The sequence below is a fragment of the Gasterosteus aculeatus genome, chromosome 15, assembly GCF_964276395.1.
Source record: "Gasterosteus aculeatus chromosome 15, fGasAcu3.hap1.1, whole genome shotgun sequence".
Classification (NCBI taxonomy): Eukaryota; Metazoa; Chordata; class Actinopteri; order Perciformes; family Gasterosteidae; genus Gasterosteus; species Gasterosteus aculeatus.
The window spans coordinates 14600388-14628070 of record NC_135703.1 but is presented as its reverse complement, the minus strand read 5'-3'; the positions used below and the strand labels follow the sequence as shown (position 1 = coordinate 14628070).

General features: G+C 45.4%; 2 protein-coding genes across 14 annotated transcripts; one reads left to right on the top strand and one right to left on the bottom strand.

Moving 5' to 3' along the window:
* Positions 1-235: 235 nt before the first annotated feature.
* Positions 236-3318, bottom strand: adprs (ADP-ribosylserine hydrolase). Its single transcript, XM_040199312.2, has 6 exons — positions 2901-3318; positions 2492-2588; positions 2189-2396; positions 1791-1978; positions 1591-1691; positions 236-1096 (listed from the first exon to the last, which is right to left on the bottom strand). Exons 1-6 carry the CDS (start codon positions 3316-3318, stop codon positions 699-701), a joined length of 1410 nt encoding a protein of 469 aa, XP_040055246.2. The 3' UTR covers positions 236-698.
* Positions 3277-25087, top strand: LOC120832758 (zinc finger MYM-type protein 4-like). 13 transcript variants are annotated; one of them, XM_078089050.1, is made up of 31 exons: positions 4128-4268; positions 5645-5741; positions 6138-6717; positions 7540-7592; positions 7683-7832; positions 8012-8075; positions 8520-8627; positions 9054-9250; positions 10435-10559; positions 10892-11117; positions 11222-11437; positions 11851-12001; positions 12413-12528; positions 12633-12995; positions 13113-13263; positions 13372-13547; positions 13668-13845; positions 14221-14334; positions 14434-14477; positions 14652-14793; positions 19235-19380; positions 19470-19587; positions 19715-19969; positions 20428-20504; positions 21241-21370; positions 21491-21642; positions 21731-21845; positions 22279-22527; positions 22721-22832; positions 22945-23013; positions 23535-25087. In XM_078089050.1, exons 3-31 carry the CDS (start codon positions 6174-6176, stop codon positions 23686-23688), a joined length of 4695 nt encoding a protein of 1564 aa, XP_077945176.1. In that variant the 5' UTR covers positions 4128-4268; positions 5645-5741; positions 6138-6173; the 3' UTR covers positions 23689-25087. The 13 variants fall into 13 exon arrangements, 12 of the variants coding, with proteins under 12 accessions (XP_077945178.1, XP_077945183.1, XP_077945181.1 ...); XM_078089051.1 differs by lacking the exon at positions 4128-4268 and adding an exon at positions 4582-5057; XM_078089052.1 differs by lacking the exons at positions 4128-4268; positions 5645-5741 and adding an exon at positions 3277-3412.
* Positions 25088-27683: the final 2596 nt, after the last annotated feature.

Below are 27683 nucleotides of genomic sequence, written 5' to 3'. Positions count from 1 at the left end.
ATTAGCAAGTTAGGACACAAAACAAACAAGGTGAACCTGCTGAACATCAGCATATGAGCATCGTCACGTGCAGCCTGACGTCTTGTTTACTTAATACATGCCTCTCCTGCAGTCTGTAGGTGAGGAGTTGTGCAGAGCTACGAGATTAGTGAGGAGACTTCTTAATGGAGGTGACATTCCTGACACATTTGAGGGTTTAGTATTAAATCAGAAATGAACACTCGTACAGATAAAGTGAATTAAAAAAAAGTTTATTAAATAACTTATCCACCAAAAGGATAAAACAAGACATGGCCAATTTATAATGCAGCTTTCAAATGACGAAGGACAGTTCATCACAGGGGGGGGGGGGGGGGGGCACGGCATGTGTCACTGAGTTTTCACAGTCAGTCTGTCATCCGTTTGGCTTCTTGATCTTTCCTTATTTTTTGGCTTTACTATTCTGCTGTTACCTGTAAAAATGTAGCATTTTTATTTTTCTCTGTTCTGGGGTCTCAGAAAATAATAATAAGCTGTTTTGATCACTTACATACCGTTGCAATGTTAAGATAGCTTATCCAATATCTAAAATTCACATGTAACCAACACAGTCCGAAAAATGAAAAGGTATTTATTAAATGACAGTTTGTCATTTTTGTGCCCGTGGTTTCAAGTAGTTTTTTGTTGTTGTTTTTTTGTTTCAAACTCTGGTTGAAGAATCACTCGGGTCGAGCTTTCTTCTCTGTGCCGTTAGAAGCGTTTGACTGGCTTCCGGATGCGTCTTCGTGGCTGCGCTTCCCCGTCCCGCTGCCGCCGCCGCCTCCCTGAGAGGACCGCCAGTACAGCACGTGGAGCCACTCTGCGTCGGTGTCGGCGTCCTCCGCCCCCTCGCAGCACCTAATCCACGACTGCGGAATGGCCTCGATGCCGTAGTGGGCCCCGGCGATGGCCCCCGCCATGCAGGCTATGGTGTCCGTGTCGCCTCCCAGCGCCAGGCTGTACGCTATTGTCCTCTCCAGGCCGCCGTAGTTCGCCGGGAGGCATTCTCTCGGCTGCAGGCAGTGGAGAACGCAGAAGATGGCGGTGGGGACCGAGTGGAGCGCGGCAATGCCGTTACCTGGGGGGGCGGGGGGGTGATACGAAGTCAGGGAAATTAGACTGGAGAGGGAGCTGTTCACAAGGCAACCGTGTTATGTAAAACTGGCTGGGTAGAGTGAGGGTGCAACACAGAAGAAAGTTCCCTCAGCCCTTTGGAAACAATCCAATTGTTCTTTCCAAATAAGATAAAATCTTTAACTCTACAAAACAATTATAGTTAAAGTATAAGTGATTTCTTAACACGGATTTCTTATTTCTGTATTTTTCTTAATCTTCTCTAATATGTCACTGAATATCTTGTGATATGTGACTGTTGCTTGGACAGAACAAACAATGGGAATAACTTTTCAGGAGGTTAAGGTTTCAGGAAACTGTGCCAGGTGATATTTCTCATATTTTTGTACAGATGATTAATTGAAAAAACATGTCTCAGAGTAATCAATATACATTTTCATTTGTTGGGACCCAGGATATAAAAACCAATAAAAACAAAATACAAAAACAGATACAGACCCAGCTCAGAAATGACCTCCTCGATGCTGACCGTGCTCCTGTCCATCAGGTCTCGCACTCTGTGGAGGCGCTCGCAGAATGGCTTCTCTGCTTCTTTTAAGCTGCATGAAAACGCGTCACGTTAAAGAGGAAGATCAATGCCGAAAGGCGAACGAACATCAGGTTACATCTGGGACTTTTAAGAGCAGTGCACTACTCACATCCTGGCATCGTTGCGCGTCTCCTTGTTGTCCTCCACTTCCTCCATCTCTGTGATAAGCCTGCTGATGAACTGCTGGGGCTTGTCTATTGCCCCCTGCAGGGAGAGGTGCACGGCTAACGCCTGCAGCACTGCCCCGTTATAACCCAGAGAGCAGGAGTGGGTGAGCATGGCTCCCTGACATGCACACTGGAGCGGAAATGAACACATCAAAAACAAATCAGTAGACAACGAGTCAGTGCTCCTCACCAGATTTGGGTCCTGGTGACGTGGGACGTAACTTGGCATCTATGGATTACTTGGCGTACGACGAGAATAGATGTATTGTTTTAAATGAATAAGAAAAATGGACATATCACCAAGGATGTGGGGGTTGGCCCGAGGACGCCCAATGCTCACCCTTTTAACATCCGCCGGTTCGGGGAAAGCCAGCGCAAAGGGAGCCGCCCTCATGGCTCCCCCATTCCCAAAGGACCCTCGACCATTGAACTGGTCCTTTGCCGGCTGGTACACGTCACTGAGCTGAGGGGACGACAGCTTCTTCAACACCTGGATCACCCCAGAACCATAGCCACGACCCGGGGACATGCTGTACTCCTTAGCAAACCTACAGGGCCGAGACACCCACAGCTTTGAGTGCTTGCAACCAAGTGGTGCTCTCAACAGAGCACATATCGGTATCGGCAGTGTGCACTTGAATACCTGCGAGCCATGTCCTGCTCATCGAAGCCAGCGCGAGTCAGTAGAGACTGGACCACACAGCGCGCCATTGCAGTGTCGTCGCTGTACTCAAGGATACCTAATACACACACAGATATATAGAAACCGTGCATGATGCACAAGAACATGTTACACCGCATATCATACAGGAAATTCAAATGTAAAACCATTTTGCTGTGGTGTTCAAGTGACGCTTGGTTTTCCCAATATTAAAAGTGAATCATTCAGAATGACTACAGGATTGTCGAGCTCCTGTAAACCGCCTGTATGGAACACTTCCTGAACCATGACCCCACACTAATCTGGGCTCAGTACCTGATTTCAGACATTTCCAGAGTAATGCTCCCCCCTTTAAAACGAGCCAACGTGATTTCCTCCTCCTTCCACTGACCGTTCCCTTTGGTCTCGTCGTCCAGGTTGCTCAGGTGCTGCAGCACGCTCTCCATGGGCACCTCCTCCGCTCCTTCAAACTCTCCGCCGACACAATCCCCCAGCACGGCCGCGACCAGCGCTCCTCTGAACCGGGACAAAGACGCCGGGGCCCCCGCGGCCGCTCTCACCGCCGTCGCTGCCATTCGATCGGCCGGGGAAAGAGACTTCGTCAAGGTCACGCTGAGGAGAAAACCCCCCGGTTGGTCGGAACGACGATGGACAGCGACGATGATGATAACAACAACAACAATAACAAATGGTCGACCCAACTCCGCCTCTGCGCTGTTTCCTGACAGCGTTGCGATGGCCGTTTGACCCCGAGCGGCGCATGCGCAGTGCGCGCGTAGATCTAGAGTCGGGTAGAGCGGGCTCTGCATTTATACGAATACCGCAGCGAATGCAATACGTGCAACCATTTGCGTGTGTGGATTATAATTAGTTCTTTTCGTTAAAGTTTAAAATGGGACATCGGTAGGTTTACGCACGAGGAGTGTTTTGCTGTTGTTGCCACCGAGCGCGTTTTCCTCGCGCCTGCTGTAGAGTGCGTACCTCACGCCACACTTACGGTAGAGCGGTGCTTTTGCTCAGGTCGCCCCCTGCCGGATTGGAGCTGCGGCCCTGACAGGACGAGCTACGGGTCTCGCTCTCAAATTGGTAGACATTGTAAAATACTGACAATTTACAATATATTACAGGGGCGCTGCCTTATTTCTTTGTGGAGTTGGTATTATTTTTGACTGTGTACAATGTGTCTTGATCGTACTCGTAACTAAACCTTAGGTGGTAGCTGGCTGACAAATCAGTTAAAATAACAGTAACAACGACCCTTAATGGCCACATACTATCATGTGTCTATAAGCCATCAAACAAATATACGGAGACCAAAGTTACTTTCTGATCAAAACACCATGGCTCATGCAGCTTAGTTCTTTAATTTGCGTATTAGTTGATTGAGGCAGGCTTGTCAGATTGTGGGGAAGTACCATAGATGCTATGTTATTTTTATATGATATATTTTTATATTGATTTGTATATGAATTAACTACAGTGAACCCATACAACAACATTCATCTTTATTTCCTGTTCCGTGGACATTCAAAATTGGAATTACCGTAATGATGCGAATACAGCAGGGCGTATTTTTCTGGAGACGACATTTGATAAAGTGGCGTGGTCTACATGGAGGACCTGAGACGTAATAGTCAATAGGAACTTTTAAAGAGGCGCACGCTTGAACTACATATTTATCATCTCTCTATGAGCAAAAAACCCTAACTGACAACTTCCTACAATGTCAAAAGACGGAGAAGAGGCACCCCAAAATACGGTAACGCTAACGTTGTATTTCCCCTACCTTCTTCTTCGTCGTCTTTATTTTTAAAGGACCAGCGTGTAGGAGAGGATACAATGACAGCCATTAAAATATCATATGATTTATTTTCATCAGTACATAACGCTAATTATGATTACGAACTGTGAATATTAGTGTTTTACGCCATTTGAAAATGAGCGCTTCTCGTGTACGATAAACTGTCCCTCTTCAACGGAGCCCACCATGTTGCGCCGCCATTTTTCTACCGTGTCCCACAACGGACAAACTTAAGTCTGGTTTCAATGCGTTTTTCCATTGAAGTGTCTGCATACATGCGCGGGTTGAGAGGAGAAGTGGTTAATGGTCACCGGTGCAGGCTTCCCATGTTGGTTTGGGAGAAGTTTGAGAACACAATTGTTGACAAATAAGAGTATTCTTTCTAGCACAAGAAAAAGCGGCGTGAACCCTTGCGAATTGGTTGCATTCTTCAACATCACCGATAGAGGCCACGAAATACCGCGACCGCGTTTACGTGTAACATATTTCTAAAATAAGTTGTATCCCAAATCCTTTTGTGTTTAACTTGCTCGACAGCTGCTTCACCAAGACCCGCTGGCGTTAGGCGACCTAAAGTAGCCACGTCTCCTCAGTGGGCGTCCTGCAGCTTTCTTCTAGTCAGTGGCGTCGGCTGCTGAAGTACATGATTCATAACCAAACAAGGGCGGGTGATTGAAAGCACGGCGTCTGCGGCATAATAATTAAAACATGGCGGAGTCGGAAGAATTTAGACTTAAACGATTAAAGGTAAGGCACATACACGTGTATTCAAAGTGGCACACAAACCGCCCGCTAAATGCGTTGGCGGATATCTGTCTCCACATGAAGACATTTGCGGCTGGTGATGGAGGGCTAGCTTCCGGCCGAGAGGAGCCCGGGTGAGCTAACGGTAGCTAGCGTTAATTAAGTTAGCCAACGGCAGCTAATTAAGTTAGCCAGCCTCGCGTTACGACCCCGTGGCTGGCTGACTCCTGCAACTACGTGAATGTCTTCGTGAATTACAAGCGGAGGGATGTAATAAATGTGGTTTAGTGGGACAACTTCTCCATCCGGACGACCTTTATCACAATAACCCGTAAGACATTGACGACACTGAGGTTCATGTGGCCCGCTCCCTTAAAAATGGACACTGAGAGACGTATTGAGTGATGGGAGGACGATGGCATTGTTCGTCTTCTTAGCCGGGGACATACTCATGTCCACTCACTACAGTAGGAGAGACTATATTCAGTCTTCTCTGCTCAAAATTATAATATACTGTAGAGTAAAGTGGTTGTTTAGGGTCATGTTTATGTTATTACTTATGTTATTATAAAATGGTTTTGGTTTTCCAGCCAATTGCATGGACACTGGGTTTGTTATTGGAGGCTGTCCTTGTGGAGCGTGGACACTTTGCTACTAGTCCACAGTGGATGAAGACGGACCTGCAATGTAAGCAGTGGTTGGTAGTTGGACCAGTATACGTACCTTATTCTGTGGCAGGCATGACAAGAACAGCCCAGATGTGCTAAACAACATTAAAGGTGACTGAATTCCATTTAAGGGAAATGGCTTCACATCTTATTGGTATTGTGCGTGTGTCGTTACATTGCTTCTAAATGGAGAAGATTTGTTTGATTTTACTCACCTGTGCTCTTCTTGCCATGACAAACAAATACAAGGTAAAGGATCATGTCAAATCAAACTCTCAAGTTGTACAATCAAAGCCCCCCCAAATTAAATGTGTATAAATACTAAAACCATAACATATAAAAGCATAAGACACTGTATAAATCAGGAACACTACGCAAAAGTGAAACTGAGTAAAACCCTCCCCCCCCCCTACAGCACGAGGAGCGTCTGTCCAGAGTGTTTGACGAAGTGATGGGGCTCGGAGACTTTGCTGACTCCTCCAGTGGCTCCGCCAGCTCCTCTCAGGACGAAGCAAAGGGAGGTGACGAAACCTCAGGACAAGGGGAATGCCAACCGGTAGAAGAAGAGGATACCAACGACAGCAGCAAGGAAGAAAAGATGGATGAGGGCGCGGGAGAGTCATCCTTGCCTCGCACGTCCTCCCCTTCCACTGTCCGACCCTCCTCGTTTAGCGTGGGAACTACGGAAAGAGGAGGAGTTGGAGGGGCTGCATGTGATGATGCACTAGATGGCCTTCCTGTATTTGGGCCAGAAGAAGATGACGAGGTCTTGCCAATTGACAGCCTTGAGGACGCTAATGTGGGTAAAAAAGCTGCCCAACAAGATGCCGCAAGCAACGCTACTCCAGGTGAACCCTCTGTCGGTCATCCCATAGAGGAGGCGGAGGTCGAGGAGGAGGTGGAGGAGGAGGAGGAGCAGCAAGAGAGGGGAGGAAGCACAGGGTCTGCTAACACCTCCCACTCCTCAAAAGACCACACGCTTGATAACAGCCGAGGTAAAGAAAGCCGAATGTACATGAAAATTAAGACCGTTGTAAAGGCCAAGATTGCTCACTAATGGCATATTTAACATCAGGTTCAGTTCATTTGTCACAGATTGCTGTTCAGCACGTGGAAACAGTTGTATAATGTCCCCTGTTGCTCTAAAGGGAGTTTCTTGAGCGTTACAGTACGATAAGCCAAAAACCTCTGTGGGGTTTGCTAATATTAGCCATACACGTTGATAAAGGATATAACGCTATTATTTTGCACACACAAACACTGTAGCTACATGTTCACAGAGAGGAGTTGTATTAAAAGTATGACAATAAGCAGCGCATTACTGCAGCGATTACTTTTTTGAACACACCTGCTTGGTGTGTTCAAAGGTTCAGATAGAATGCAACATATTTCTGGATATCTCGGCGTCTACTTCAATGTTCGCATTCTTTTTTTTTTATCTGTCTCTTGAAAGTCTGTTGTCTTCATGAAGGTGCACTGTAAATGACTGCAGTGGTCTTTGAAGTCATCAGGTGTAGTTTGTGGTCTGTAGGGTATTAATGGGTTCTGGTTGGACCGGATGAGTATGTTGAATCTACCATGTAGGCCGGAGTTGGGAGAGATGACGCTCTCAGTGCACAGCCAAAATCAACCAAATGTGTTGCATTTTCTTATTATGCAATTTTAAATTGGTATTCTTAGCACATGTAACTACACTGTTACGTTCTATACGTTCTAGGGTCATCACATGAAAATATTATATTCCAAAAATATATATCCTATATATCCTGTATTATATTTGTTTAAGTTTAAGGTTTTTCTTTCTACCCTTCCGTCAGATGAAGGCGTCCTGAACCAGACGGAGGAGACTGAAGACAGCCAGGAGGGAGACGTAGGGATATGGAAAGATTGTCATGCTACTCGAATTCAAAAATCTTTGAGCATTCAGCAGCTAATTATGAATACTCTTTTATTATTTCAGAGGTCCGAAGCAGCTCCGATGGAGGACAGTAATCCCGCAATGTCTCCTACGATCAATATTAAAGACGAGCCCATAGATGAGGGCTACGACAAAGCTCTACTGCCTCAGAGCTCCATCAGACAGATCAAAGAGGAGCTAGAGAACCAGGAGGTAGGTGTGGGGGTTCTGCTGCATACGTTCATTATTACGGCTGAAATGGTAATCTCTGTGTGTGAGAACAGATGGTTTGGATCGGCGCTGCCGGCCGCTCATACTGTGCGCTGATTGTTACTAATTGTAGAATGTTTCCTTATAACAAAATCATATTCCTTGTTGTGTGCACTTTGCAGGAGGAGCTGAGGATCAGCTCGGTCTACTCTGTGGGTGGAGGGAGCACCTTTACGTCCCCTACCGGTGAGTTCACTCATTTGTTGGGAGCGATTTTCCTCATTTTAACACCTGGGCTGGTATTTTGTAGTGTCCTGTTCACGTTTGTATGTCGGATAAGATTGGGACGTTAGCCGGAAGCTAATGTGGGACGCTAATCAGTCTGAAAGCATGAACAGGAAATGCTGTGTGCAGTCCGGCTGGCGCTGGCAGAAGCTGTGGTGTTAACTCTGCTTTCACCCTGCTCCTCATTTTCTAAAGCACGCGTAGTAAGACCATATTTGAGCTTCTTTAGTGTTTCACAAACAATTTTATACCGTCGAAATGAAATGTTAGGTGATACACTGACATTTCACTTTTATATTCCCTCCTTCACCTGCCAAAACACACTTCAACATTTGGAACTGTCGGTTCTTCTGATTTTACCTGTAAAACAATCTTCTACCCTGGCACTAAAATCCTCCTGTGTAGTTGGATCGGTTAGCGGGACAGATATCCTGCAAGGAGGGATGAACAACTTTGTCAACTTTGCTGTGAATCTGCAAGAGAGATCTCAAATCTGGATGACTTGTCCCACATGTAGGTTCACCCACTGGTAAAATGTAAACAAACACTCCGACTTAATATGTTTAAACCGCTCATAATTCCTTCGGTAGCATTTGTTTTGTTATTGTTCAATAACATGAGCAATGTGCTCTGTTATTGAGCTGAGTGGCAATGTGCTACCAACTTCCCCTCTTTAGAAGATTTTATTCTTTTAACGATGGGGCAAGACAGGATTTACTGGGCTGAGTGGAGAACAGTGGGCACAGGCATTCACCAGTGGGCCTTTTTAATATCAGACAGTTTGACACATTCTAGCTTATGTGTACCGTAAAGCATTAATAACTACTGCATTCAAACAAGATATTCAGTTCTGTTGTCTATTGTTTCCACTGTTCTTGCACGCGGGTTTACCAGAAGCTTGTGGTTTTCAACGCACTTTTCCCCTCCTATCCACTCAAGTTCCAGCGCCAGTCCCAGCTCCCCCGACGACGGCCATCTTCATTCCAGGTCGAGGAACTGTCCTTCAAGGCATGGCTCCATTCCCCCTCAGACCGCCAGCTCCAATCACAAGCTCCATGCCACCTCTGATACCTGCTCCACCCCGCCCGCCCCTGCCCTCAGTTCCGGGGAGCGTGCGCTGCAGTGGCTGCTCTAAGGTACTGGTGTAACTCTACATGGATGTCCTTCTTGTGAGGGAGAAACTGTTATTAGTGTGTAGTATGTACTGTACCGATCAGATTAGGAGTGTAACGATTCATTCACTGAATCGATTAATCGATTTATATTCCTGAAGCGATCTGTGCTCCGCAAATCGGCATTCCGGACGACATATATCGATTACAAATCGATTGAAATGATACATAATCGATTTGTATCGATACTTGGAAACTGCACATTGGATTTAAGTACAAAAACGGTATGGATGTGTGTTTGTTTGTTTTTTAGCACTTTAGACACGTTAAACGTTACTCGATTCAGTCTGCCTGTCTGTGACGTCATCAGTACGCAGCGGCAGCCGCGCGAAACTCGGAACAACAACAAAACACAGCGTGGAGGAGACGACTGCGAGCGAGACATTTACAAACCAACTTATCGATCCAGCGCGTGGAAACATTTTGGCTTTTGCAAACACGGAGGTGTTCTAAATAAGTCGGTCGCTGTTTGTAGAATATGTAGAAGACAAATAAACCACGGAAACACGACAAATCTTTCCGGCCATCTACTAAGGCGCCGTGGGATTAAACAACGCCGACAGTCAGGACCTCTAGCAGCGTCACCGCTGCAGCAGCAGCAGGTAACTCCAGCTCTGCAGACACCTCAGGCCTCGCCAGCACCAAACTCAACATCACAGTAACAATTGCCAGGTTTATCTGTAAAGACATGCGACCCGACAATGTGGTTGAAAATCCGGGGTTCTGTGGATTGATCCAAACATTGTGTAATTATTGTGTAATGTTTACATTGAAAATGGCACTTGATTCAAATAAAATGTTAATACATTTGCCATTAATTGGTGTTTGCTTGTTTATAATAGCCATAATTATTTTAAACCTGATTTCCTTACAAGAAACAACAGGGATCTCAGAAACTTTGCCTGCACTGTCCAGTAAAGTTACTGAATCGATTTCAAGTCACTGAATCGAATCGAATCGAATTGTTCTAAATTAACCCAGATCGTCCATGAATCGAATCGGCAACCATGAATCGCGATTCGAATCGAATCGTTGTTAAAATGAATCGTTACACCCCTAGTAGATATATATGCTTTTAATGTGTATGCACATTTTAGGGTTTTATTTCTTGTTGGTCCAATGTTTTGTGGTCTTCTACATGGCCGTAGGTTCTGCTGAAAGGCCAGACAGCATTCCAAAGGAAAGGTTCAACGCAGCTGTTCTGTTCCACAGTCTGTCTGACTGGCCATCTGCCCGCGGCCAACAAGAACCGGTCCTGTTTCCAGTGCAACAGGTCTATCTTTGTTTCTTCTTGACATTAACTTAAATCTGACTTTCTCTTCGTTGACCACATGTACACATTGTCCTTTGGCCTTAAAGGGACAAATGATTGTCTCACTGGTAATTGTAAATGTTAATTATACGTGCAGATATTTTTTTGCATGACTCAAAAATAAACCGTTTGATACTGACTTAAGTTCTGTGCACGTAATATACTTGATGACACGAATGCCTTCAAACATTGGAGCTTGAATGTCTGACCTATATCAACTCCACATGTATGTAACTCTCTGCACTGGTTTGTGTTCACTCGTCTGCCCTTACTGCTGTATTGTAACTCTGTAGGGAGATCCTTCAGCCCAGGGACACCATCACCATTCCAGGAGACGAAAACAACACCGTCTTTAACTTCTGCGGCCAGTTCTGTCTGTCAGTCTTCAGACACAAAAAGAAACCTGCAAGCAGGATCCCCGAAAAACGAATAGAGAAGAAGCCCGAGAAGCCGCCCGAGAAACCGGCGGAGCAACCAACTGACAAGCCCGTTTGCAGTGTCTGCAGGGTCTCTAATAAAGTAAGTAGAAGCAACGGTGCAGAGGAGCCTTGCCAAGGTCCTTTACGTCTTCACTGTACGGTCTAATCCTTTCTTCTCTTTGTGTTTGACTGTTGTCTTTGCAGCAGATTGAGCACGAGGTCACCCATCAAGGTCGTCTCCACAGACTCTGCAGTGATGCCTGCTTTGTAACGTGGCGCAAGATGCGGCACCTTGCGATGAACTGCTGTGAAGGCTGCGGACTTTACTGCAGCAGCAGCTCAGGCGCCTGTCAGACGCTCACAATCGACAGATCGCAGCTCAACTTCTGTGGTCCCACCTGTATTGGCACCTACAAACAGGTATTCTTTTGTGTAAAAGTTAAGGGGGGGGGGGTGAATATAATATAAAGGGTTAATACAAACAGATATGGAAGTAGAATATTTTGTTTAAAACGTGAATTATGGAACTGATTTTTCTAAAACATCAAAGTCACACAAAGACACAAACTAGAAAGGTGCACTGAATTCCCCACATGATGACAACCTGTGGACCATCTGTCGAAACGAACAACTTTGCTATCGTTGTAGCCTACGATAGACTTGACACTTTAAAAAGACCTAATCTGTAGCATGTTTTGATATTCGAGGCTCCAAATGAAAATAGGATGTGAGTTTAAAGTACTTAGAAAATGTGTAACTACAGAAGTCAAACACTTCACTCCTGTTTGTCGAGCAAATGCATGTCTTGAAATCAATCTTTTGTTTCCTCGTAGAATTGCAAAAAGACTGTCGAGTGTGCCTACTGTCACAAGGTGGCGATAGTGTCTTTCACCATCATGGAACGAGACCAGAAGGGGAAAGTCCAACTGTACTGTTCATCTCCTTGTGTGGAACGCAGTCGACCACCGAGACACGTCCTCACTGGTAGGGACACACACAGATTGTATATGCAGAAGGTTCTTCAGTTCATCCCAGCGATCACAACAGTCTCCTTACAGGTTTATGATAAATATATACTAATGATACTAAGGATTAATGGAAATCAAAACATTACTTGTGCCACTTTGCCTTTTAAATAAATATATATTGTATTTATTTTCCATTTGCATGTTCTTGTTATCTTATTATTTGCACTCTTTCCCATTTTAAATGTATTATCTACTGCGGAACAATTCCCCTCAAGATGAACAACGTTTGATCTTACTGTACTTTTCTTTCAATGCAGCCCGTTTCTCAACCAAAACTGGGAAAGCACGTTTCACCATTGATTATTTCACACTGTGCATGCTCACATGCTAGCAGTCTGGTCTGGTTAATTCTACCTTTTTCCTGTAGGTACTTCATTCCCCTGCTGCCTGTGCAAAGTCACAGCTGTCCCTCAGTATCATCTGGCCATGGTGGACGGCACCATTCGGAACTTCTGCTCCTATGACTGTGTCACCATATACAGGGTAGGCACCTATCAACTTTCTTGTATCCAACAAACATTGATGGAGTGTCCATTGGTTTAAACCTTTTCATAGATTTGACCTTTCCTGTTATTTTTTTGTCACAGAAGTCCGGTATCACCTCTCAGCCGGATCTCATCAATGGAACCTCTGTTCTCAAGGAGCCCTCCATCAAAGAAGCCCCCAAACCTGGGCCCTCTGCAGGAGCCAGCTCAGTCCCTCCCGTCCCTCAGGGCCACCCATCTTCAGTCCCCTACCAGGCCCACCATCTCAGTCACACCTCAGTGCCCCCGCTGGTGCCTCCCTACCCAACCATGTCCTCCCCCTCTGTCCCGGGGCAAGCCCAGGCCAGAGCACCTGCCGGTCCGCCCCTGAAACCAGCAGAGGTCGGACTTAGTGACACCTCCAAGCTGACCTGCCATCAGTGCAGCAAACGGTTCAACACGAAGCCGCTGCTATTCAGTCACCAAGTAAGGAACACGGCTCACATGTACACGCATGTATGGATAATAACACTAACCCCTATGCACAATGACTGGAAGTGATCAACTAACCATGATAATGATGATGATGATTCTGTCTTTCAGGGTCATATTTCTATGTTCTGCAGTAAGACGTGCTGTGAGCAGTATAAAACCCAGAAGAAAATCCTGATTGTGTGTGAGTTCTGTAAACAGGAGAAAGTGTTCTTTGACACCATGAACTACAACCAACAGGACCTGATCTTCTGCGGGGAAAGTGAGTAGACCTGGTTTCACACATTCAGCTTGGCTATGTGTACATGGCTATTCTTGTCTCTGTAGAAGAAAGTAAGTAGAATAACGTACGGCCCTTCCTCTGTTCCAGGCTGTAAGCAGCTTTTCAAGCAGGACCTGACATCTCGCAACAAGGATCATCCGTGGCGCCCGTGCGCCTACTGCTACGGCATCAGCCAGAAGATGCTGCACAGTCACTACGGAGGCAGGCTGGAGGAGTTCTGTCGACCCCACTGCATGTCCCAGTTCACTGTCCTCTACTATGGGGTGAGGCGACCTGTTGCACTGTGCAATGTTGGCCATTGAACCCGGGGATGTGCAGGACTCTGTGTTCAAACTGGTTATGTTTGTTTTTCTCCATCCTCCCTCTCGCTCCTGTCCCACCAGATGGGTCGGTGTGACACTTGTCGCAAACAGGGCTACATGGCTGAGAAGCTGCAGTGTTTGGGCTCAGTCCGTAATTTCTGCAACCTGCCCTGCCTCCAGCAGTACTGCTACCTGCATTTTGAGGCGAGCCGGCACACCAGCAGTAACGGCACAGGAACGGCACCGCAAACATCGCACGGTAAATTGTGTTGCTGCATCCGTGTTGTACAGCATGATGTCAAGTAGCAGTGTACATGTACGTCAGTGACCTCACAAAACAGGCTTTTGGAAATAATCCAAGAATCCATATACTAGCAGTTTCCGACAAAACACATATCACCATTTTCTAACAGACCTCCACCCGCTGCCAACAGGAAGCTGTCCTCCATTTGGTTGTAGCAAATGTAGGGTAGCTTCCTGTGATTTGTGTTTTGTCGGAAATTGCTGGTGCAACAGATTACGGCATCTTATTATGTTGAAGGAATGACATTGAACAGAAGGAGTAACACATATAGAAATGTCACATGGTAAACTCCCAAAGAGGAACTAACCTGTGTATGTTTGTCTCATCCAGCACCAACGCAGCCCCACCACTCCTCAAAGATGAACCCCGTCATAGCCGACGTTGTATCGCTGGCCAATGGCTCCGCCTCTCAGCCCAGCGTGTCAGCAGACACTGCTCTCACTGGTTAGCTTTACCACTCCGTTGTTCTACATTTATGATACGGATTACTCACAGTGGGATTTAATGCAGTGCTCTTTTTTTTGTTGTATTTTTCTCTTGTAGGATCACTTCCAACTTCCAACGTTGACGGCAAGAACCTAGACCATGTACGTTCCCTATGTGTGTCTGTGTTTCTTCTTAGACGTAACACACAAATCTAAAAAACTGCTCACAAAAACATTTGTTTTGAAACATTATAATAGTCCTGAAATGTAAAGCAATTCAACGCAGCATATTCCGGATGAAGAACCATGTTGGCTCTACTTTTATGTCTGTTCCAGGCCAGCACTCAGACTGACGCCATGCGAGTGCCGATGCCCCGCCGACGCCAAATGAAGAATAAGTCTGTTCTGTGTCGGCCCTTCACCATGGACCAAGAGAGCATGTGCCAGCTGCCCACGCCCTTCGATGATTCAATGACAGGTAGTTACAAAAATAAGGAACTCCACTCAAACACGTTGGGGCGTCCAGCTGTTTCACCTCGTCCAGACGGGAAACCGAGCGGCTTCACGGCCGGATTGAGGTGTGAAACTTTGGGAATGTTCCTGTGTTTCTTGACTGTAAAATGCACCACCGTGTCCAGACACCAGATGTGCATATCGTCTACTGACTGGACATTGTTTCGTGCAGACCGAGGGGAGTTAACTATTTTCAAATTGATCTTGGGATAATGTCGCCCGCTTTCGTACAACTTCTTTCTTGTCGTGCGTTGCCATCATATCTGCTGCCTCCGCGCCTCCTCTGGTGGTGATGAGGCTTCAGTCCTGCTCGGTGTGTGTGGAAAAATCTCTCTCAAATATCTCCTTGTTGCTGATTGGTCAAACCAACAGCTGGTGGTTTTAGAGCTTTTGAGTGTCAGCAGTTGCTGTGTTTTTTATATTTTTTCCCCATAATAATGTCCGATAAGCCGGATGTCCACTCAAAGAGAGACTGTGATATATTAATTAATAATAACCTCCTATTAAGTATAAAATATCATGGTCATTTGCCATGACAAAGATGAGATTCTACATTTAGATGACATGATTTAAAGATGGTCAATAGTGCCAAATGCTGTCACAGACATGAGATTCTTTGCGATTTTGATCTATTAATTTTGTTTCATTCCGTGCTAATACCCACAGCACACATTCACAATAATATGAATAAGGTAATTCTCAGTATTAATAGAACTATTAAAGCAGCTTATTATGCTACTGGCCGTGGCTGGCGGGCCTTTTGTAGGGTCTTTGTCACAACCCTACACACCATCTAATATATTTTCATTCATTTTTTTTTGTTGGTTCATCCAATCATTCGTTGTTCACAACTAGCTGTTTCAATAATTACACCAGCTCTGCTAGATAGCTCCTCGCTACCTGACCAGCCGTCCACGGAAGCATCCACGTCTCCGGAGCCGTCCCCAAAACCTCAGGGAGAAACCCAGCTGCGTAAAGGCGTGCCAGCGCGCCTGACCGGGCGCCATTTCCTGGCCAGGAGGGAGACCGACTCTGACTGCAAGGTCTGCTCACAACACAAGAGGAAGAGAGAGGAGGAAGAGGAGCAGGAGAAGAAGAGGTCAAAGGTGGAGGATGAGGAGGAGCAGCCAGTGAGGGAAACCGAAGAAGAGTCGGAGGAGGCGAAGGGAGTGAACTTGCCTGACTCAAAGGAGGGAGAGCACTCGGAAAGCAAGCACTGTGAGCAGGAGAGTGGGACAGCGAGGAGGAAGACGTTGTATTACTGCAAGACGTGTTCAGGAGAGCCCAGCCTCTGTCCTGTGCCCTGTTTTGAAATCTACCACACCCGACTGATCTACAGGACGGCTCCTGAGCCGGAGACACCAGGTGAGTAACAGGTCTACCCTCCGTGGATTCTTCCTTTGAGTGCGGCACATGCCAATTGCGATAATTGTCACTTAATTAAGGGGTTAGCTCTTTTAATTGTTTTTCTTATGTAGAAGTGAGCTACTTGAACATATTCAGTTAATTGACTTCAGCAGATGGCAGTCGCCACGCCCCAAGTTTGGAGAAAAAGACAATTATCTTCTTTGGACATGGGGAGCGCGGACAGAGAAATCAATCAGTTTAATAGTAATGAATAGTCTGCGCTATATGTAGAATCATTTCAACGCTTTACCTTGCCGTCTGACATTCCTTTGCAACGGAAGCTGAAGCTGCGACATACAAGGGACAGATTTGAAGAATACGGAGTTAAATCCAAACTAACTCCTGAGACAAATGACATCACACAGACCTACAGGTCGAGGCTGGAATAGAGCAGCAACTTGAGAGGTCTGATGACGCTCTGAGGAGAGCATGAACCAATTAAACAACTTTATTCTAATTAGAATGGTCAACAAAAAAATATGAAATGCTGTAAATATAGCATACTCTAAAACTGATCCATATTTTTAGGGGCCTATAATATATTTTACTGCTCTCCAAACCGCCATCTACAGATAATTACCTCATGCAACCCACTTTAAAAAAATCCAAACAATCCCATATTATGCTGTTAAAATCTGATCTGTTCCTATCAATGTACCTTCCCCAAGTCAATTTAACTGACTTCTCAAGAGGGTCGAGTTTGTCACCCGAGTTTTTCTCTCCACAGCCTCGTGACCTGCTTGCGTGAGAAGTTGTCGTCTACCCGGAGCCCGGACAAAGATTAGACTGCAGGATTAACCCGCTGTGTTCACACCTACTCTGCACTACTGGTCTGGTTTCAGTTTAACCTGATCCTGATACCTTGTTGCTTAACACCATCTCGTCTTCAGCAGTTACATGAACGTGTATTTGCAAAGTGACGGCTGAAGGAAACGAAGCACTTAAAGGGGTGTTTTGTTATTCCTCTTGATCATAGATGGTGGTATTTATTCAGTCTTTGTGGATTGTCTTCCTAAAAAAAGAGTGGATTTTGTGACTGCGTTGCTAGTGATCTGTGACTGATGGACTAACAGTCAAGACAAGATACTTCCTTAAGTGCTTCACTGATTTACAACACAGTGCTGTAACATGCAAGTAAAAATACCTCATTTTATGAATCTGTGTCATGAGACATTAAAATATCATTAAAGCTGTTACTGATCGTTCGGGACAAAAACCGTGACGTTTGTTTCCCTTGTTTGTTATCCTTGATTTGTGTATGTTATTTAAAATGTTCTTATGTTCAGATACACACGTATGTTTTCCCACCGCTGAATCCCTCTAACATGACAGTCTTACCGCATGTAGGCTGTTCCTTATGTTTATTCAGGTCACTGGTGCCTCCCTGCTCGCCCAGATGCATATGACGAAAGGGATACCACATTGTTTGATTGAAAACTAACTTCTGATACTTTTTTTGGGAAAATCATGCTGCTTACAACAGGGGGAAAAAAAAATAATTTGCCCAAACATAAAAATGCAGGTTGGTGTTGCCGTATCCAGGCAGCAGTGCTGCTAAGTGTGCTTCTACTTTGAACAAAACACTCAAGTACTGAATCAGTATTAAATGATTTGTTTTATTGTCCCCCGGTAGCGATGAACCAAGTAGGTGGGGGCACAATTCTCTCATTAAGGAACTTTTTTCTGGAATTAAAGATGCTGGATCACTTGAATTGCCGTGTGAGTGGTTGACTGTATTTGTACTGTGAAGCTATATTGATCTTTATAATGAATGTGTGATGTATGTGCCAAAGTTCAATAAACGAGTCATCTGAGCCAAAGCTGACTTAAATTCCACCAGCTTGAGTTGATTCCAGCCCAGTGGTGCATCTTTATCAAATGATTTATTTCTTTTGTCTGTTGCGGGTGTGACTTCTCCGCTGTTTATGCATCTTTCTATTTCTTCCTTTTTTGAATACCCATTGACATTCCCTGGATTGCATAATACAGTATGGATGGTTTTTTAAACTCAAATAAAAGGGTCAATATATTTTATTTTTGAATACAGTTTTGTCTGTCGATGTGTGTGCACATGATATTTCACAGCCCAGAGGCTGCCAAAATTAAACCCTGACTCACTTGTGTGAAGCAAACTATCAAGGATCCATCATTTAGTAACGTTCTCAACTATAAATAAATTTGACCCAGAGCTACAAAAAGCTGCAGCCCTTATTTTAATCAAGACACATAAAAAAACGGCCCAACCGGAACTCTCCAAGCAGTTTGCAGACGGATGAGGAAACCGGCCTTAAATGAATAACACATTTCATATATTATTGACAAAAATACAAGCAAAGCTGTGTTGGTGGACATGATTCCACTGTCGCTGTTCATAGATCTAGAATAGAGTAGATGGCCACAGGCCCGAGTGATTTGTTCTCACGTTAAGGTGCCTGGAGGCGCGCTGCCATCAGGCAGAAACCGGGCAGCTAAATATGTTGGCTGGAGCTCTTGAGACAGTTGAAGGAGGACAAAGCCAGTGTGATACAAGCGCCGCTCTGCTGTGCCTTCCCATGTAATAGCAGCTGCCCTCCTCCAGTCTGAGGAGAAGTTGAAAAGCTCACCTGTTCCCCTGCATGGCTCCAGGAATCAGTGGAGTCATGAGCTGTTCCTGCTACATCCGCTCTGAGGAATGATTCATTGAGTTGTCGATCAATTTCTCCATCTGTAATATTAATGTGTCCACGCGTGTATTATTGAGTATTTTGATGTACATGTACTAGTTTGATGTGAGAATGACCATGGGACTGCACCCTCATCTCTGCAGCTCTGGGACTAAACAAAGTAGTATTATACATTGTATAACTTTCAGCATATTTCATCTTAACATAAAGGCACTGTACAGACGTTATCACCTCTTATATTTAATTAATTTATCTTTCTCTGTGTTGTCATGGAGACGGTTGGGTGTCTGAGCCTAATCTCTCTCGCTCTCTCTCTCCTCTCATTTCCTCCTCCAGCTCTGACCTCGCCCTCAGTAAGCACCTCTGCAGGGCAGGACACTGTGAAAGTGGTGGTTGTGCCGGTCCCAGTGCCGATCTTCATCCCAGTGCCTATGAACATGTACTCCCAGCACACACCTGTTCCAATGGCCATACCCGTTCCTGTACGTCCCACCACTACTTCTTTGAATTGAAAAATATTCTTGTGCTTTGTGCTTGTGCTATGATGACCTGTTCCTCCGGTTCTCTCCAGCTCCCAGTGCCCATAGCGGTGCCACCACAGAAGAAGCAAATGAAAGATGCATCTGTGCAGTCAGAGCCTGTGGCTTTGGAGGATGAAAAGCCAAAAGATGGGCCTGGGGACACTGCAGGTGAGAGCCTTTTTTTGTCCTGATTTCTATCCACTCGTATCGATTAAAATTGGACTCGTGTTCGCTACATTTATTATTCCCCAGTACTCAGAGGTCAAAAGCTAAACCTTGTGTCTGTCTGCTGCAGACCAATGCAGTTCCTTTAACACAGACAAGTCACAGGGGGTCACTCCCGTAATGCGTGAAGAGGAGGACACTGAAAAAGCGGTACAGGCTGACCTGCCGCGTACTGTTAGCGAAGGGAGCGTCCCTACATCAGCGCTTCCCCAACATAATACTCAGCCCAAGGGGACCACGACCACGAGCCACCCACCATCCACCGGGGCTGACCCTCAAGCGCCATGCTCTCCGCTGATGGACCTGGAGACGGACATCCCGAACGGTGAGATATCATCTTACTAGATGATGCGAGGGGGCGGAGCGGGGAGAGGGGGGAGGGGAGGGGGGGTGAATTGCATCACTACCACATGACCTAAAAAGGACTAAAAGCAGCGTCTTAGTTTAAATGAATGCAGATGTAAGAAAACATGAGTGCCTTTAATCGTATTAAGAACATGGGGTAGTGGTGGACTTCAGCCTCTCTGGGCCAAAATGTATGTAAACAATAAATACATTATAAAATAAAAAAATGAACTTTCTTTATTATCCGACAAAGTTACTGTCTGTTTCACAGATAAGAAAAGATTTGAGGAACTGGAGATGGTCCTGTAAAAACCTTTTTTTCCCCCCTGTTCTTAAGTAAAGAGAGTCTTGAGTCTTGATCAGACTTCAGAGCAGGTTTTCATTCTTCCCTCGAAGGACTCGCATGACCGAAAGTTACCGTGTGTGATTTTTTAACAGAACCGTCGGATCAGACGTCCTCTGCTCCACGGAGAGGCGTGAAGAGACCTAGAGAAGGTTACTCGGGCCGCAAACGGGTATGACAGCTCAGCAGCACGTCATTCATGTGTTCACCTTATCGGCCTCTGAACCTCTCATTCTGCAGACGAGCGCTCTTGCAGGCTGCTCTGTGATTCTCTTGCTGCAGGGAACTTGTTTTAACAAAGAGTGCCTGCCTTTCCATTAGAGCAGAGGTCTTCAACAGGGGGTCTGCGGAGGTGCTGCTGGGGGGGTCGCAAAATATTTGCTTGATAAGACAATTTATTATGTTCTCCTCAAATTTAAATGTCTTCAGAATCAGAATAATATTTATTGTCTTAAAATACACATTAACACAAATCCAACACAGCGAACAGATAAATTGATGGACATTATCTTTCAGTCCACAAAACACACACTCAGCTTCCCACAGCAGCTCTCAAGCTGAGCACCGGTTCACTCACAGCTCCTTTCATGCTGATACGACAGCGCAGGCACCGGCCAATCAGATCGCGTTTATGCTCACGTCTAAAGAGCGTGAAGCTCAAAAATAAAAGCTGGCGGACCAAACTCTGCAGAATAGGGAGTCTCTGCTCCATCTTGCCATCAGTTTGGGGGCCGTTCGCCTGAAAAACGTTGAAGACCCCTGGATTAGAGCATCATTGAATATTTCATGTATTTATAGAACCAAAAGGTTCCCAGATACACAAACTTTAGCCTAACATGCGTCTTCTGCCCGTCGAGTGGAGCGGTTCCCGCACTGCCCAGCGTTCATTTGCATTTCCATCCTTCCAGGGTCGAAGACGATCTGTGACTTTGAGCCGCAGCCCTGTAGTGACTCCAGCAGCCCCCAAACTGAACCACCTGTACGGGGTCAAAGCCTGGAGGAGTTGGGTCCAGCAACAGAACAAACTCCCGAGACAATGTGAGCCTCAGCTCTCTTTACATCCCAGTGGGGTCTCTTCCTCTGACCCATTGAACCCAGGTTCTATTGTGACTTATTTTATTCCATACCAGTTGTGTTCCGTGGTCTCTCCCCCTGCAGCCAATCTAGTGGACATTAAAGAAGACGTCCTCCAGTGCAACTCAGCGGAGCTGAGCTTTGCTCTGTCTCACTTCATCAGAGACGTGCGACGGCCCAACGGAGAGACCTACAGCCCAGACAGCATCTTCTACCTCTGCCTGGGGATACAGCAGGTACACACACACACACACACACACACACCTTGATTCTTTTTGTGTGTTTCTTATCAATGACTTTTGTCCTGTGACCCTCTTTGGCCAGTATCTGTTCATGAAGGGCCGCATAGAGAACATCTTCACAGACGAGCTGTACAGTCAGTTTGCTGCCAGGATCAGCGGGATGTTGTCCCTCTGGAAGCCTCGACTGCTCCCTGGTGGTACGATCAGTGACGTCATTAGCCTTCCCATCGCCATTCAAAATGTTGACCCTGTTTATTGTTGGATTTGTATGTTCAAAATCCATCCAGTATACTTTCTTTAAATAACTACTCCTCTGGTTTTAATTGATTTATTCCGTGATGGATTCAGAAAGTTACACTAATCTATATTTTTATAATAATGGGTCCAACGACAGTATGGTTGTTCAACTAGGCTACACTTTAATAAGTCTTCTAACACTTCATTGTGTTTACAGCTTATATATACAGTTGTGTTTTTAATAGAAATCATCCATCCCTCATTCATTGTGTCACAGTCATGCTGAAACACATCCCAGCATGCAGCCGAGGCGCCCTGAACCGGTCGCCACCAAATGCCTGCTGTGGGCCCTTTGAGTCTCAGCTCTTCCCCTGCTTCTCCCCCCCCCCGAAGGTGGTGTTACCTCCTCCCGTGTGGTGGAGTCCTACCTGTGGGAGTGCAAGCAGCTGGGCGCCTACTCCCCCATAGTGTTGCTCAACACGCTGCTCTTCTTCTGCACCAAACACTTTGGCTTCACCACGCTGGCGCAGCACCAAAGCCTCTCCTTTACCAACTTCACTCGACACTCCAAACCCGGCAAACGGGCCGCCAAAGTCGACTACCTCCGGTACCACAGGGGCGGCACCGCCACGCCACACGCAGGTGGGTGTCTTTTTAAACGACCCGTGCTGCGTTGCTTTAAACGGCGGATGAAATGTTCACGCTGCCCGTATTTAGTACAAAGTATATCAGGTAACGCTTGTAATGCTTTATGGATCAGATTCACCTTGCTTCTATCTATAACTCGGCCCAAAAAGAGTCCTGTATCACGGCGATGGCCTTTTTTCCTATTTAGAGCGATCGAGAAAGAGGAAGGGAGGCGAAGCGGAGGACCATGAGCTGCTTGAAAATGTTGCCAACCCGCTGCACTGTCCTGTCAGACTCTACGAGTTCTACCTCTCCAGATGGTGAGACACACACACACACACACCTATAGGAAACTTAACAATTGATGAGAAAATCAGACATGTAAAGCAACTGAGCAAACGCTTCACCTCTGACCCCTTTGCGTCCTAACAGCCCGGAGTCGGTGAAGACGAGAACTGACGTGTTCTTCCTGCAGCCAGAGCAGCTTGTGCACACCAACAGGTCAGAGTCAGTCCTCTAAAGTCACCCACTGACGAATGTGTCCCTCATTCCCAGGGCTTCCTCTCCACCCTCATACAGGTGGATTCACTGTGCTTCAGGGTGCTCGTTTTTAGGACATCAACAGGAATCAAGATTTAATTCCGGTGAAAATGACCTTGTGTGCTATTTGCGACTTGGATTGGTAGATATCTCAAATGAACTTGTAGCATTTGGACAACAGTAAGTGCATTTGGTACTAACAGCACCACACAAACTTTCTGAGTTCCCTTTCTCCAAAGTAAGATAGTCAAGACGGAGAAGATTTAAGGAGATATGGCTCCTAAGGTTTTCATGAGAATGATGCCCTTTTTCTCTATAGCGCATAGCAAACATTACATTGTTACACATTAACGAGTGTGGGGCATCAAATGCGAGAGATTGGAAAGGAATTCGTTCGAGGAATTAACTTTATTTAGACGTACACAAGGGACTGTGCAATTTTATTTACTTCTTTTTTTCCTTTCTCTCTCTAACCTCCACAGTTCCCACTGGTACACCTCTCAACCTCTAGACGCCACCACTCTGCAGAACATGCTCACGCGTATCTCGGCCGTCAGAGAGGTTCACCAGCACTTGGAGCAGGAAGCAGCTCGGCATCCACCCTCCGTTGCCCCTGACAACGGTGGCCTACAGTGACACAGAGCTCTCCTTTTTCACACCCGGCTCGCAGACACCTGATCTGATGGCGAGCAGTGAGCGAGGTGCTCCGCCGCCGCTCAGTCAGACGGGGGCTCGATGGCGACACAGTGAGAGGACGACTTTGTCACGAGCGGCCTTTGCGTTCTGCTAACCAGGTGGCCGTCCTGCTCCACAGAATCAACACACAATGTGCTTACAAACATGCTCTCAAATATGATGAAGAGTTCATTTCACCCGAGCGGTGTTTAAGCCCAACACTGTGGCGTGTTTGTTTACCATCTGTAATATCCGTGCCAAGCCTGTCAGAGAAGCTGGACAGGCGTGAGCATCCGCTGTGTCGGAGAAACGTCGGTTGCTGACGTAGACTGCGAGTTTACATCCCTCAGGCCCTGTCAGATCTGTTGATTGAAAATTCACAGAAATGTAAAAATAATGACTTTTTTGGGAACAATAAAAAAATTGTCAAATACATACAGGTACGTAGATGACATTTGACCCACTAAGCATTAGGGACGGTGGGCTGATGTCCAGCGTCTGGCTTATCTTGTGGTTGAACAGCGTGTGGCTCCAAGCCACAGACGCCTGAGGAGCTGTGACCTGACAGTGTGGCGTGTTCATCCCTAACTGTTCATCATAAATCAGCATACTGCATATCGGTCCAACCCTGAGAGAGGAGACTCATCTCTGATCTTTGTTGTTTGAAGGTTGTCGAGCTACTTGAGGATTATGTGGTTCCACTCGCTTCTTCATGGTGTGTGACCTTATTCCCTTTGGAGTTTAGGGTTATTAGCTTTTGGAGCTGAAGTGAAATAGCTGATTACCCACATTTACCTAATTGATATTTTTGCATCATGCCAAAAGGTTGGCCGACTCCTGCCCTCCTGAAGCTGCATGGCTTCATTTTACAAGCATGTTAATCAATTTTAGAGTAAGAGTTACGGCCGCTCCCTTATCATGACAGGGAGCTTTGCAAGATTAAGATTATTAATACAATGGGACCTCTCCTCTATATGTGGTTTTTTTTTACCCCGCCAATATTTTCTCACCTTGTTTCCCACTTTGTTTTTTGTTCCCTTAGAAATGGAATTGGGAGACTTTTGATGAGCAGCAGAGCAGTCAAAGTACCATCACAATACTTGTGACCCTATTTGTCACCCTGACCCCAGACTTTTCCTGTATTATTGCTAATGGTGTTTATGGTATTTGTGTTGCCCATACGTCTAATCATTTTGAAGTGTCATGACAATGTGCCCATGGTATGATCGACAACTAATACACATAGGTGTGTGTACAGCACTGTGTTGTTTGTCTGACCAGTCAAGAGCTACGGTTTGTGGCAGATTAAAGCGTTGTTTCTCATTTGGCAGATAGTCAAAAGTAAACTAAATAAGGAAAACCTGTTTGGCCTAATTGATGGCTGCTCAACCACAGCACAGCCCTTGTCAAAAAGGTGTGAAGCTTACACAACCATGTCTTATAGTTTCCATTTGACATCAAGGACTCTAATTTGAAAACACGGTTTGGATTTTTTGTTCATAACCAATCTTAGAACTCCTTTCAAATGCATTTTACATTGTTTTCAGTTTATGGTCATTGAAACTATTGCTAAACTATTTGTGGCACTATTGTAAAACCTAGAAAATCCTGCTGACACAGTGATATTCCCTTCAGCACAGCAGAAAGCCCCACAAGAAAATTAAACATAAAAGGCCCCTGCAATTGTCTTATTAAAATACCTACCTTATACTAAATAGGGGAAAGACACTGGCTGTCTCCAATGCCTGTTGAAAACACATTCAGACAAATTAATTTCATGTTGCATGCATTCAGGGAGTATATTTACCTGTCTGGACTTGCTCACGGTCCCTTCCCCCAACAGGTGATTGAGGTAATTGCCCCTCATCAAGCAAGACTTAGCTAAAATATATTCAGTATTAAAATCCTGTTAGAAGAAGAAACAAAGTATCATTTCTGGATTGCCTTGTGGATTTCGTTCTCTGCATTTGACCCATCCCGTCCAGTGATAACACTTTGACACCCGACATGGAGCAGCCAGGGCGTGAACCACCAACAGCTACCAGCACTCCCTGTACTCCATGCACCACAGTCGCTCCTAGTAGATTCTGAAATGTCCTCTCTAAGAAAAACTAATGAAACATTGTCAGTGATTATAGAAAAAGTCAAATCAACAAGCTGTTTATTTTATCAAATACTTTTGTCAACATTTTAAAGTTTAAATGGTGTCTGTAGCTGAAAGATTGGCGAAGCAGAAAAAAGTGAAGGTTGATGAAGTTTAAGAGGATTGGAATATAAACTCCATTGGAAAACCATGTTTAAAAAGTTTATGAATTTGATTTATATAAATTCAAGCATAAAAGGTAGAAAGTTGAAACGTCATAGCCCCACTCTCCTTAACGAGCTGAATATTTTAATATTTGAACGGTTTTAATAGCTGATAGTGGGAAGGAGTTGAAAGGTGCCACAGAAGAAATAGAAGAAGATGTTGACATCAACCCGGTCTCACAGCAAAAGGTGTAATAGCTACATTGTGGAACGTGGTATTCTCACCCTTTCTCCCCCAAATCGTGACAATACTACGTTTTATTTTGGCCCGTTCATTTACATTGCCTTGCAACTACGTCACTAGAAACTAATAAACGGAAGGTCTTCTACATTCTCTGATAGAAGATTATGAAAATATAACGCATACTTCTCGCTGGAAATGCCATCGAAATGCATACAAATGTTGATACTTTTGTAAAACATTGTGTTTTTCACAGATACTAGACAGACAGTCCGCCATTTTATTTTATTTTAGCTGAGGGAAAGTTGATAGTCACGTGACACGTTGGTCCACAATGTAGCTATTTCATCTTTTGCTGTGAGACTGGGTTATTGACATAAAGATTCAAAGAGCAATAGTTGCTGAGGCAGCATTCAACAATACACTAAGAAATACAGAAATGTAGGTATAAATAAATACAGAAACGTAGAAATAAATGAATGTAGAAATACGGTTCGGACCGCCTAAGCTCATTTACAGACTCAGAAATGCAGACATAAATGAGGTAATGCAGAAATGTAGACATAGATTTATTTAATTGTGTTCTGTTTAGGTATCTACTTGTAAGAGACATTTTTGTTATTGTTTGATTGTTAGCTCCACCCCGCTAGGTGGTGGGGGGTTATTTCAATTACATTACAGGTCATTTTGCTGACGCTTTTATCCAAAGCGACTTACATTGCATTTTTAACCCATGGCATTTACATTTTTGCCCAGGGAACAATTAGGCGCGAGGTGTCTTGCTCAGGGACAAGAAAAGCATTTCTTTTTTCTGGTGCAGGGGTTAGAGAAGGTGTGCTGGGTTCGAGTCCAGGCTGCCCCATGTTCCATGTCGAAGTGTCCCTGAGCAAGACACCTAACCCCTAATTGCTTCCCAGGCAAAAAATGTGAAAAAGCCATGGGTTTAAAATGTAATGTAAGTCGCTTTGGATAAAAGCGTCTGCTAAATGACCTGTAATGTAATGTAACGTCTCTAAAGTACTCCTAAATGGTGTCAAGTTGCCGGAGTCTTCCTACTTTGTTGCACTGTTCCCCAATTTGAAAGAGGGAGCAGACCTCGATCGAGATTTTAATACTTGGTTGGAAAGTTCCTTCTCTTACCGGCTGTAATTCAGGTAATTCAGCTTTGCACAACACTCCATCAAAAGACCCTATGAAAAAACGGAAGAGGTAAGGAGTTACCCGGCCCAGAGGAAGCCCGGGGCCCCCATTTGGAGCCAGGCCCAGATGGAGGGCCCGACAGCGAGCGTCTGGTGGCTCTCCGTGGAGCCCGGCCGGGCATAGCCCAATAGAGTGACGCGGCACTCCAACACTCTACTCCCCATGGGCTCACCACCTGTGGGGGAAACCGATGGGGTCGGGTGCGCTGCTACAAGGATGGCAGTGACAGTGGGGGTCTAGACAGAACAGACCTGGGCGGCAGATGCTG

Coding starts and splice junctions, on each gene's coding strand:
- adprs (XM_040199312.2), bottom strand. CDS start 3,318: ATGCAGAGCCCGCTCTACCCGACTCTAGATCTACGCGCGCACTGCGCA. Junction 1,979..2,188: donor AACCGGCGGATGTTAAAAGG/GTGAGCATTGGG, acceptor TTTCCGCTCCAG/TGTGCATGTCAGGGAGCCAT. Junction 1,692..1,790: donor ACGCGCAACGATGCCAGGAT/GTGAGTAGTGCA, acceptor GTTTTCATGCAG/CTTAAAAGAAGCAGAGAAGC.
- LOC120832758 (XM_078089048.1), top strand. CDS start 5,019: ATGGCGGAGTCGGAAGAATTTAGACTTAAACGATTAAAG. Junction 6,718..7,539: donor CACGCTTGATAACAGCCGAG/GTAAAGAAAGCC, acceptor CCCTTCCGTCAG/ATGAAGGCGTCCTGAACCAG. Junction 7,593..7,682: donor AAGACAGCCAGGAGGGAGAC/GTAGGGATATGG, acceptor TTATTATTTCAG/AGGTCCGAAGCAGCTCCGAT.